The sequence below is a fragment of the Drosophila guanche genome, unplaced genomic scaffold (genome assembly GCF_900245975.1).
Source record: "Drosophila guanche unplaced genomic scaffold, DGUA_6, whole genome shotgun sequence".
In the NCBI taxonomy this organism is placed as follows: domain Eukaryota; kingdom Metazoa; phylum Arthropoda; class Insecta; order Diptera; family Drosophilidae; genus Drosophila; species Drosophila guanche.
Window position 1 is genome coordinate 6478917 of NW_022995747.1, and position 12407 is coordinate 6491323.

At 49.4% G+C, this 12407-nt stretch overlaps 1 protein-coding gene across 1 annotated transcript; it reads right to left on the bottom strand.

Moving 5' to 3' along the window:
• Positions 1–1963: 1963 nt before the first annotated feature.
• Positions 1964–10756, bottom strand: LOC117583397. Its single transcript, XM_034271681.1, has 7 exons — positions 10313–10756; positions 6410–6998; positions 5475–5635; positions 5162–5363; positions 3796–4985; positions 3171–3416; positions 1964–2829 (listed from the first exon to the last, which is right to left on the bottom strand). Exons 2-7 carry the CDS (start codon positions 6925–6927, stop codon positions 2735–2737), a joined length of 2412 nt encoding a protein of 803 aa, XP_034127572.1. The 5' UTR covers positions 6928–6998; positions 10313–10756; the 3' UTR covers positions 1964–2734.
• Between the last annotated feature and the right edge of the window lie 1651 nt (positions 10757–12407).

A 12407-nucleotide genomic window follows, 5' to 3' on the forward strand; every position in this document is an offset into this window, starting at 1 on the left:
AGTTGCATTTCCGTCAGGCCATTGTCTGGGCAATTCATAAAAATTATGAAAAGAGCCAGCAAACAGTGGCAGTGGCAGGATTGACCGTGGCAGGTACAAAAAAGAAAACTGCTACCCACCCAGATTGGTCCCCAAGGGCCCGTGGACGGTGGCCGGTGGCCTGTGGCCTGTGGCCGACTGGACTGTTGGCTTAGACGCCGCCATCTAGCGATGGCCCAGCTCATGGTCGTCGTTGTCGCTGTTGACATTGCCGCGGACATTGTCAAGCCGAGCACTTTATTTGCTGCGCGTTTGACATAAACATTTGCCCAGCGGACAACTGAATGGCCAGGGCCTCTGTACGGCTCCTTATAAGAGCGCACGACACGCCGCCACTGGAGGAGCAACCAGAGCCGCTGGTGGAGCCGTTGGAGTCGCCGCCACGCCACCGTCTCTTGTCATCGAATGTTGGCAATTTTTGAAATACGCATTGCAGAATTTATGTTATGCGTACCGCAGTCCCCCCCAGTCCACACAGCACACAGCATACAGCATCCAGCAGTGACAAAAATATAGAAGAGACAGACAAACAAACGGCTGCCTCCTTCTGATCGAGGCTGAAGTCCAAGCACGGAAAGTGTCCAAAGACTTTCGCTATGCCAAAGACCAGCAGCAGCAGCAGCAGCAGCAGGAGGAGCAGTATTAGAAAAACAAACAACAACAAAAAAACGTAGTAAATACTAAAGAAGAGCCTCCTCTGGAGGCCATCTCTGAGGCTTTGTCTAAATTTGGATGGCCATGTCAGTGACGGCATTTGACTTGGCAACTTTTCATGTTCATGTTTGCCCACTCGCCGCAAGGAGTTCAAAGCATCAGATTCCAGATAATGTTAAACATTTCCTTTCAAATTGTTTCCTCTGGCGGCTACCTACCATCTGCTGTTGGTCGCTGCCATTCTTTGCGACTGCCATCTTTGGGCTGCTTTGATAGAAAATCAGTAATAATTATGCCGAAAAAAATTATGGCAATGGGAGATGAAGATTGCTTCAAATTGAAATCTCTCTGGAGAGAGCTGCACACAGGAATTTCTTCAAAAATTATTCGAATCACTTGCCAGACACATAAATACTCGCAGAGGTGATAAAGAGGTTCCATTTTCAATGGCTGCGGTTGGGAATTCCTCAAGGCTATTTCGTGCATTCTTGCAATCTTTCAATAAACATTTTCCACTTGCCAAAGGAACGTAGAATTTAGCATTCCAAAAGAATGTTTTCCAAGCAATTCCATTACCTATTGCTCGCCCTTTCCATGCCATGGAAACCTTCTGCTCCACCTCCAATCCGAAATGTAGGTGAAATCAAGTTAATGAAGTTGTTTACGTTTACCTGCGATTCGTAGCCTTCTTTTCCTCGCCCCATTAGTTTGTCACTTTTACTGCAGCTACACTTTGGTTGGCTTTAAGCGGAGTTCAGTTCAGTTCAGTTTGGTTTAGTTTGCTTTTGGCCTGGCTCAGTTCGGTTTCACTTGGCCAATTTTCCATTTCCACCTGGTAAGTGTGGCATCGTATGGCATTCCCATTCCCATTCCCCATTCGATTGCGGGCGAGCAGAGGAAGGCTAAACGCTGCTCTTGATTGATTTGTATCAACGTTGATTATGCCAAAACCAACAATCATGGCCATGGCTTGAGGTTGAGGTTGAGCTTGGCCTTGTTAGGCCAGCAAAAACCAATGCAAAGATGGCAGCGGCTGACCAACCCAACCGACAGACAGACACACAGTCAATCAATTGGCATTGACATTGACGGGCAAATTTTGTGTTCCGCAGCAAAGGCAGCCCCCAAAGGAAACCAAAATAAAAGCGAAATGCAAACGAGTATCTTTCTAATACGTTTATTTACCTTTTATAGCATCTGAAGTTTTGTCTCTTCTTACATATTTTTGTTTCTCTTTCCTATTCTTGTGTGTGTTTGTTTAATGTTTATGTTTAATGTTTAATGTGTTTTGTTTTTGTTTGTGTATCTGTGTTGTGTTCGTTTAGATCTAGCATATATATGAGCATTAAGTTAAGTTAAGTATTTAAGTATTAGCAGACAGTCAAACCTCTTAAACGAGCAATTGGCCAGTGTGTGGGAGGGAGGAGGAAGTCGTCAGTTCGGTGCTCGCTTGAGAGGTTTGAATGGTTCGTTCGCACTACGGACTAAGGAGCTTTTTACGAGTCTTAAGCTGATAGTATGTCGACACGTTCAGAGTAGTCTTATAGCGGTAAGTCTTATAGAAAGGGGGGGTGGGGGTACGGGGACTCCTAAATGATATATGGGCATGGGCATATAAGTAAAGTATAAATATTAAGCTACAGCAGGGAGCTGTGGGACGGGGACGAAGCCGGGTACGGGCCGTGGCCCTTCCCTCGATCCAGTTGCCATTTGTCTAGGTTTCATCTTCCAGTTCACAGAGGAGTCCAGCTCAATGTTGCTGCCACATTCGGATGCTGGGGGAAGGGCGCGGCCTCGCCTGGCTCTCGTTTCGTTCGTTCTCGTACATCTACTAACTAGATTATGAGCGGTGCTAAGTTTTGAGCTAAGTAGAATTTCATGCTAGTTCTTCCTCTCTTCATTCCTTCATTCCTTCATTCCTTCGTTTCTTCTTCACGTTTGCTATGGAAAGGCAAATGCAGTATTGCAGTCTTGCCTCTCTGCTGTTGTTGGACGTTGTTTCTGGGATTCGATTGCACACTCATACTCCTGCCTCTCCGCTTTACCGCTTGTGTAACGCGCGCTTCTGCATATTGTCCCATACAGCGATGACCGTCAGCTGGAGGAGCAGGAAAAGTGCTCCGGCAATTATGAAACCTGTACAGGCGCACACAAATGGGATTGTTTTTGAGTGTGTGTTGGTAATAGAGTTGTAAAATGAGTTGAGGAGAATTTACGAGCTTATTTAATTAGCTGGGCACTCAGTCGGCACATCGGAGCCGCAGTCTAGTGCTCTATTCGGAGCGGCTGGCTAGATGGCGCGACGGCACGCGATTAGCGCAAATCAATTCGCCACGCTCGGCGATACCCCCAGATAGAGCCCCAGACCACAGACCCAAGAGCCCCAGAGTCCAGACCCCAGGCCCCAGACCCCAGACCCCGGATTCGAGATCGCCACTGTGCTACGCTCTCTGCCCAGAGAGTGAACTGGAACTTACCATAACCATTTATGCAAGTGTCCGATTTGGTGCCCAGTTCCAGTTGCAATTTGGCCAGTCCATCGGTGGCCAGCCCTGCGCCGATGCCGTTGCCGTTGCTGCTGCCGCCTGAATCGGCGCCATTGAAGGCGAACTTATCGGTGATTTGTATCGATTGCACCAGCAAAATGTTCTCATCGGTTGCGGCCGGCTGATGACTCACATCACGTTTTTGGCGTTCCGACTTAATGGCCAGCTCCAGCTCCACTGTGAATGGGTAGCAGAAGACAGAGAGAGAAAGAGAGAAAAGAAAGCAGGGGGAAAGAATGGCAAAGAGCCACCACAAAAGAGAGAGAGAGAGAGAGAGAGAAGAAACAAGAAATGAAATATGTTTTCTGGGAGCCGCAGCTGCAGTGCAAACAGCAACCAGGGATGGAGTGCCACAGCAAGACAGCAACACCGAGTGCCCGCTCTTAGAGTGGTGCTGCATTTCGCAATGTTGTGCGCAATTATCCACTTCCCCCTGCGAGTTGGTGATCCAACTCGGGTGGATGGGGGAGCATAGCTGCAGAAAGGTCACTGTCGGCGTGGTGTGGTGGCGTTGCGGTGACAGCCATCCCTGGCACACAGAGAACCGTTTACTTACCGCCATCGGTGCCATTCAGCACTGAGCGCTTGCGCCGACCGTAGGATAGCAGACTCTTGAGTTCTCCGTTCTCATCGTTGTCGCAGATAACCGGTTCGCAGCGCGGTATGCAGGGCGTGACCAGGGCGCGGAACTGCACCAGCTCCGAGGAGGGGAACTTGAAGGCGTCGAACTGTGAGAGCAGCACCTTGCGATTGCTGGCCATCTTCTGCATGGCACTCATTATGTACTGGTCCGTGGGACAGCCGTTGGCATCGATCAGCGTGATTTCGGCACTGTCCGTCCCGTCCATGGCCACCAGTTCCCGCACAAATATCTCGTACGGACTGTTCGCGTCGACGATCTCGAAACGGAGGGCGAGCGGGTCTCCCACCTCGGCGATGCGCTTCATGTCGCTGCCATCACGTGCGGTGATCTTCATGATGACATTCGGGGAATCGACAATGATTTCCTCGCTCAGCGTCGACTCGATCTCGCCGGTTACGCCCAGGTCCACATTGTTCACCACCGTCTTGTTGGTCAGATCGTACTGGCAGGAGACGGCCAGGCCCAGATCGGAGGAGGTGACAATCATGTCATGATGCTGGATGACAATGTCGTTCATATAGCGGCCGTAGGCACTCTGGCGGACATTGCACTCGAGGTCGTTGTAACGCATCTTCAGATCGAACTCCAGAGAGTTGTTCACGTTGACGGCACAGGATTTGGGGGCTCCCTTGGCATAGACCTTGCCGTCGAACAGCTTGGAGGTGCGAATCTTTGTGATCATTTCGCCAGAGCGGCAATCGATGGATACATTATAGCAGGCAGACTGCTCGTAAGTGGCTGCCTCTTCAATGCTCAGATAGGGCTCCGAGAGATCCGTCAGGGTGGCGCGACTGTGGTGCGAGAGGCGGCAGACATGCTCACCGGTCTCGTTGTAGTCGTAGGAGTGGCAGCGGAACGGGGCAGTCAGGCAGAGGTCGCGACAGTCGTCGATGCTCTGCACATTCTGATGCACCGAGTCGACGGTCTTCAGAATGCGACCCGAGATCCGCTTGAACTCACACAGCTTGCTGGGCTCCTCGGCGCAGTTATTCTCCAGATAGTCGGCGCCATCGTAGGCCGCGATGTTCGCCTCGTCCGACAGCGTAATGCGATCCATGTCCGAGAGCTCGCACAGGCCAGAGTGCGCATAATAGTTGGCCGATCTTCACAAGAGTCGCAAAAGAAGAGTCGCAAAAGAAGAGTCGCAAGCAAGAGGCAGATGCAGAGTTGGATAGTTGAAGAGGGATACAAGAGAGTGGCACAAGAGGGTGGCAGATGAATGAGTTGGCTTGGGTGTGGGTACACTGCTCGCTCGGTGTAACGGGATTCAAGCACTTACCGACAGGTGAACTCCGTCTCGCCCAGGCATAGCTCGATGCAGTCGCGCCTCGTGGCCACGCTCTGGCTGGCCTTGGCTCGCTCCGGCAGCCGGTAGCCCTGTACGCGATCAATGCACCAGGCCTTCGAGCAGGGTCGCACTCCGAAGCAGGATTTCTGTGCGTTTACGGTGAAAACGGGATACTGGGAGCGCGAAAGTGAACCTGTGTTTGTGGGTGTGGAAGATGCCGGAGTTCACATTTATTATAGAACATTTAACATGCAAGCTTTAAGCAATAGATCGTGGTGCAGATTGTGGCCCACTCGGTACTCACCTGGCAACTGATCGGCTGTGCTGCGGAACATGACACACAGGCCCGTCTCATAATTAACCGAGCTGCAAGATTCATTGGCCTGGCAGGCCTCCAGGCAGTCGGTCAGCATGAGGGTGCCGGGCAGCGTTTCCAGTTGCCTCGATGGCGCCGATAGCACGAACCTATAGCCCATTCGAGTTCGGAATGGAATGAAATGGAATGGGTTGGTATCGGGGATTAGGCGGAAAGTAACGCACATAAATTCATGCAGCAACAGGTTTTTCTCTCTCTCTCTCTCTCTCTCTCTCTCTCTTTGAAGTCCCTCCTCAAGTGGGTGGGTTGAAGTGTTTTTTAAATAATATTTATAAATTGAATCCAATCTTCCCCTATGGGGGGAATCTCTCTCTCTCGAAGCAGATGGTTGAATTATGTATTTAGATCACGGTTCGGTTCGGGTTTGCCGCGAGCTTTACCAAATGGGAACAAACTGTTCAAGTTGTTACATTCTTTTGACATTCTTTTGGGTTGAAAAATACACCAAAAGATACTCTTTTCTATAGTTTAAAAGTTAAACCAATTAAAGAAATTATTTATATCTCGTTTAATTGCTTTTAAATGTGAGTTCATTGCCCCAACAAAGGCCAACGCTAACCATATCTGGGAACAATTAAACCAATTGCTTTATTGTTTAATCGCATCTTTTATCTTGTTAGTTGGATAATATTTTCATGGAATTTTGTAAACACAAACCTTTAGATTACTCTGACAACCCTCGTGTGATATTTTTTTACGATGTGTTAACAGGGAACCAACACACTGTCATCCCATCCTATAAGTCTCGCCTAATTTATGCCTCCTCGCTGGCTGGATGCTGGAGTCTACGTGGATGTCTGTTCCCCCTTGGGCAACTAATTGCCCGGTATTAAGATTTATGGTTCTGCCCTGGTGACACTTACCCTGTTATAAGCTCGAAGCCAATCATATCCGGCTCGCAGTCCTCATCGATCAGGCCGGAGCCTGAAGGTGTTGCGGTTGGGGTCTGGCTGGCAAGATCATCGGCTTTGGTCTCTGCATTGGCAGGTGATGCTGCAGCTACAGATGCCGATGCCGATGCCGATGCCAATGCCGATTCTGAGGCTGATGCCGATGGGGCTCCAGGTGGCGATGCGACAATCGCTTCCGCTGGTTCGTCGGATTGCAGCGTCAACGGTTTTGGTAGCTCGCTTCCGTTCAATGTTGCGGCTCCCACTGTTGCTGCTGTGAGTGCCCCTGCGGCTGGTATTGGTGTGGCATTGTTGCGCGGAAATGTCTTCAACGGTTTCACCGGCCGCTTGGGCAGAAGCTTGCGTGCCGCCACCGAGCTGTCCACCAGCAGCATTAAGGCAACCAACACCAGGCAACATGTCGTCTTGGTCGTTGTCTTCATCATCATGCTGACTCGTTTCTTTGTCATTGACCGTAGCTGTAGTTGCATTTGCTGTTCTTGCCACTGCAGCAAGTTCTGTTTCTGCTTCTGCTTCTCCTCCTTTGCTGCTGTTGAAGTTGCTGCAAGTTGGAGGGAAAAAAAGAGTTGTGTTTTGGTAGCTTGGTTTTTAATTAGCATTTCAGTGTGTGCCCCGGCTGCCTCCACCGCCACCGCTACCACCGACTGCCTGGTTTCCCACTCTCATGCTTATCTCATGATTAATTGCACCAGCAGTTACAGTTAAGCTTTAATAATGGGTTTAATGTTGGCCCAGCAGCAGCAGCAGCAGTAGCAGCAGCGCCACCAGCCACCAGCCATCAGCCATCAGCCACTATCTTACGGCTATTGCAACTGCAACTGCAACTTGTGCTATTCTGCTACTGTGTAAGTGGTCGGTGGCCTGCAACGCCCACCATCACGAAATGCTTTGCCTTTGATTAATTGCAATGAAATAGATGCAAAATCGATTTGGTTGATGATCCCCCGATGCCAAGGCAGGGCATCGGCTTCTGCGGGTTTCGCTTTGGACTTTAGTGGCTAGTGGCTGTGGCACGCACAGGCCCAGGAATTAAAATAATGCCACTTAGCCGAACGCACGCACAGGAAGCCGAAAGATACTCGGCGAGTTAGTTAGTAACCAGCAGCTGAAGACGAGGTGCTTCCAGGCCAAAGAACGAACTTAAACCCAAAGCTGTAAGCCGAAATGGTCAAGAGGAATTCTGATTGGGGGCCCCCTGATCACAATGCGATCGATACGAGCAGAACACAAATGTTGCATGGCTGCTGCTGCTGCTGCTGGTAGTTGCTGCATCGTTAGTGGCTTTTGCGGTTCTTTCTCTTCGGCGGCATGGAAAATGCATTACGAGTAATATGCGTTAAATCACAGAGCTCTGCACTCTAGCTCAGCTCAGAGTTCTGCGCCGAGTTTTGATCTGTGTGGAGCGTGGAGTTTTCCACATGCTGCGATTGATTTCCGCACTAATCGAATTCGACTTCAGATCGCGGACTCCCGACCAGCTGCAGCCAGTTTGCAGTACCTCATAATCAACGATTATGCAATTGTCTGGCTGCAAATCAATTTTCATGGTCTCTGGTCATTGACATGGCCGAGGCAATGGAATGAGTCGCCGCGTGCCGCTGTGTCTACAGGAATTCCTTCAATGGGAAAAACATTCTAATTACTCGACTCTTGTGACTTCCACTTGCAATCAGCAGCCACAAGTGCGAGGAGTACGAGTGGAGTAGAGTCTGAAACAGAGTCTCGAATGCTGTCTTGGCCTTGTTGCTGCGCTCTTTGCGCTGTTTGTGGTGTGTTGCCCCACTCAAATGGGGGGGGGGGGGGGGGGGGGGGGGGGGGGGGGGGGGGCAACGTCGCTTAATGAATGATTCTATAGAGAAAAGTGACAGCAGCTGAGAGCCTGGCTTTCCGGCACCGGATCTGGTTCAATATTCGGGCTAATCCCACTGTCCGTCTGTCAGGGTGCCAATAAAACACTTTTATGACACCAATTCGGCACAGTGTGTCCAACGTGTTGTTTCTCTTAATTAAAACGCTGATCAACGGCTGAATGAGCTGGCAGAACATTTCCACTTTCCGCTGTGCGACTGGTTGGCTATTGCCTGCTGCTGGCTGGATGTGGGCTCTTGGAAAAGTGTGCCAGGGAAATGCCAGTCGAATGACATAACTGCCAACCGCAAGCTTATCTCAATTGAAGCGCACCTCAATGTAACTGTAAGGCATGTGTGGAAGCCACAGATGGAGGCAACCACACCGCTCTGCCAACTGGCAACTGGCAACTGGCAACTGGCAGCCAAGCCAGATACATAGAACATAGAGACATAGATACAGGTACGTACAACCAGCCTGGCGACTACCAATACCCGACCGGGCTATCTTCATTTCATGGCTGGCAATTTGAAAACTGCACCCGCTGGCCATTGGCAGCGGGCAGAAGGAGTCGACTTCTCGACTGGATGGCGGCGGACTTGACTGCCTTGTTGCATGGAACAGCACACGGCCGGCCACAATGTGGGTCACCTCGGAGTTATTTTCTATAGAAATACGTTTTTTTTTGGTTTTGTGTTGGCCGCGAAAAATTGCTCAAAGTTAGCGACAAATCTTCAATTAATGGCCAGTGAAATTTCTCAAATATCAAAAGATCTTCCATGGCGTGGCGCAGTGTGGCGCGGCCCACAAACTTGTTTCCATTTGATGCGGTAAATCAAAAGACATCTCAACTGGAAGAATGAGGGAAAATCTTCACCGAAAAACTTTTCATTTCATGGCCCCCGAAGCAGACCTAACGGCAAATTAACCGCACCAATTTGAAAGCCGTTCGAAAACATAATCTATTCACCCAATCCATAGACACACTCATGTATAAATACAAATACAAATCAAGAAAATGAAATGAAAGAAAATAAAATGTAACAGAAAAGAGAGTAAACTCTGGGGAGAACATGAGAGCTTGAGACTCACGCTTCATGCCCGAACATGCCACCGAAATCAACGAAGAAGAGCAGCTCTAACTGTGAAAGCATTTCATCCAGATCATGAAACACATCACACACACATCACGAGCATATTAATGAGCAGCTCTGGGGCACAGTAAAATGCAGCTTAGGGCATCGTTTACCTACTGCTCGTGGCGTAATAGGCAAATCAGACCCACAGGGCACGTAGACCCCTCAGATTTGTCAGTCAGAAATGTTGCTTCTGGCTCTCGATTCTAATGTCAATGGGGAACGTCTTTATCGAAAATGCAGCGAAAGTTCTACATGGTTTGACATTCAAGTCTTGAGCTCTGAGCTCCAACTAATTGCCATTAAATTGTCGCATCGAACCGTTGCCTGACCCAAATCACACCGGCCACCAGGATCCCGATCCCGATCCCAAGTGGGTAAATGAACAGCAACACAACAAAAAAATAACTGCAGAAAGAGAAGCTGCAGCTGAAGTTGAAGAGAACCACTCAAAAGACTTGACCAGGCAAAAGTTAATTGCCTGCAGAATTCTGCACATTTGGGAGTTGACGAGTTCTCTCCGTCTTGCACGCTTCCGGCATGGCAAAAATGCCTTCTTCTTGGGGTTTATCTTGAAAACTGGAAACTAATGTGACATCTTTTCAGGCTGTGCGCTGTTTGCTGTTTGCTGTTTCCAGTTGAATGTTGCTTGTTCGCTCAGCATCAAACAGAACTGACATTCACCCAGAGCTTTCTCTAATGATCCGTTGACCATTTTCGTTTAATTGATGGACATGTGGACATCCTGTTTGGCTGACAATTGACACCTTGTCAGGCCACGCTCGACCTCGACCATTCAATGTCAATCGCGCGTAACATGCAAAAATATTCTCGAATTGTCGACAGTTTTTCAAACACTTTTTGGGTTTACCTTTTCAATCAAAATATCGAATGCACTTGTGTGTTAAGGGATCGTTTCAGTATTTAAGGACACGCACGAATTGGTTCATTAATTGTTATTTAATTCCTTTCCTCTCGTCTGGTATTTTGTTTGTTTTAAACTTTTTTTGTTGTCGTTTGTTTGTTCGCTGAACCGAAAAAGGTGGTCGAAACTTTGGAACCGTCGAACCGCTCGAGCGCTCACCGTCTGCACTGTCGAAAGTGGAGCGCCTAACTGCCTAGCATATGTTTTGGGTAAACGTTCTTATGTGACTTCGACCTCGACTGTGACTGCGACTGCGACTGCGACTACGACTGCGACTGGAGACTGAAGCCAGAATTCCAGATGCTGGGGGAAATGACAGAGTTCGTTAGCTTCTATGACTTCAGCGTTTGCGTTTGCGTTTGCCACTGCGACTGCGACTACGACTGCCAGTTCGAGCACCTTGACACTGAATGCTGGCTGCGAAGGCCGCGGAAAACGTTTTCAAGCTGGGAGCCAACGTCAGAGCCAGATCCAGCTCCAAAGCGAGAGCCAAAGTCGTTGTTGAAGCCGGCGTTGGCGTTGGCGTCGACGGAAGCAGAAGCAGAAGCAGCAGTGGCAGTGGCAGTGGCAATAACAGCATCGACTAACTAATGTTGCCTCTGCCACGGCCACTGCCACGGCCACTGCTGTGGCTCTGCTCTGTGGCGCTCTTTGGCGAAGTAAACCGGTAAAAGGCAGACAGCTAATGCCGAGCCTCTCTTAGGCAGCTCTCTTGTCGTGTCGACAATTCTCTTTGCTGACAACTTTCTTCAGCAGAAGCTTTTCTCGCACAGCCACAGCCAGAGACATTGCCTCAGCCGAGGGCCTGGGACCAGCTCTGCGTCTTGGTCTGGGCCCTCTGTGATTCGTGTTCTTGTCGGAAGTAATAAAATGCAATTATAACAGTCGAGGCAAATGATTTTCTAATGCGATTGCCTGACACGCAGCTTCAGCATTGAATTGCACTGAATAATGCCAAATTGAAGTCTCACAGCAGGTTGTGCCTCGTGGTAGAGGTAAAACCAAAGGCAGAGTTCATTTGCAGCTGCAGGTGCTTTGATCATTCACGAAGAGAGTCCCCATCAAAATGGCCCTATAGATGAGAGCTGAGAGCTGAGAGCTGGCTGGAACCTTGCAGCTTTCTAATGACCAAAGTTGTAACTACAACAAGAACCAAGAACTACGTGTACGCATCAGACTACTGGTGCGAGTATCTCCACACGATGAGCATTACCTCAGCCTCAGCCTCAGCCTCAGCCTCAGCGCACGCCTAATTAGGTGCGCGATAACAATCGACTCGGAGTGGGGGAATCAGAGTCTCAAGCTGTGGCGAATGGGGTCACTGATTGTGGGCATAGGTACTCTCCGCTTACCCATGAGACTTTGCAGGGCATCCCACTATCAAGTTGGAGCATTTATGCAACAGCTTCATCTGTCAGCAGTTGCGCCACAAGGAAAGGCGGGGGGTCCGTCACATAATGCAATTAAATAATGCCCCGCCATCATCGAAAGCACAACGAACTGCACTCGTCGCACTTTTCCACCATTTTCCACCATGGAGTTCAGTTCCGTTGCAGCTTCCACCGCATTCGATTACGACAGTTGCAATGATGTGGATGATGATTCGAATTCGACTCCGATTCTCTGGCGATTTACAATGGGATGGGATGGAACTGGATGGAGAGGGACTTTTGTCGCTTTTGTGGCCATAATTGACGCCCCTCCGCGTTCGATTAACGCCTCTGAGGCTGAGGGAATTACGTACGGACTACGGACTCGTACAATTTATTCCAACAATGAGCAGCGGCAATCAATCTGATAAGGAAATTATATAAATTGTGTCTTTCGGAAAAGCTTTGGGAATAGGAAGTCTGCAATCGCCATCCGCTCTGACTCGGATTCGGATTCGGATTCGGGCTTTGCCTTAGCTCTTGGACTTGAACTGGCGTGTGAATGAAAAGTCCCCCAACCTCTAAGGTTCTGCTGATGGCCAGGGATCGATTGGGCCATTCCAGTTCCAGACAGAACTCTGAACTCTTCTCTGAGGCGGATTATGATTGAG

What these genes read in the sequence shown, in the direction of transcription:
- LOC117583397 (XM_034271681.1), bottom strand. Translation starts at nt 6,927, where the DNA reads ATGCAACTACAGCTACGGTCAATGACAAAGAAACGAGTCAGCATGATG. An exon ending in GGCTTCGAGCTTATAACAGG is followed by an intron (nt 5,636 to 6,409) that starts GTAAGTGTCACC and finishes AATGGGCTATAG; the next exon opens with GTTCGTGCTATCGGCGCCAT. An exon ending in CACAGCCGATCAGTTGCCAG is followed by an intron (nt 5,364 to 5,474) that starts GTGAGTACCGAG and finishes CCACAAACACAG; the next exon opens with GTTCACTTTCGCGCTCCCAG.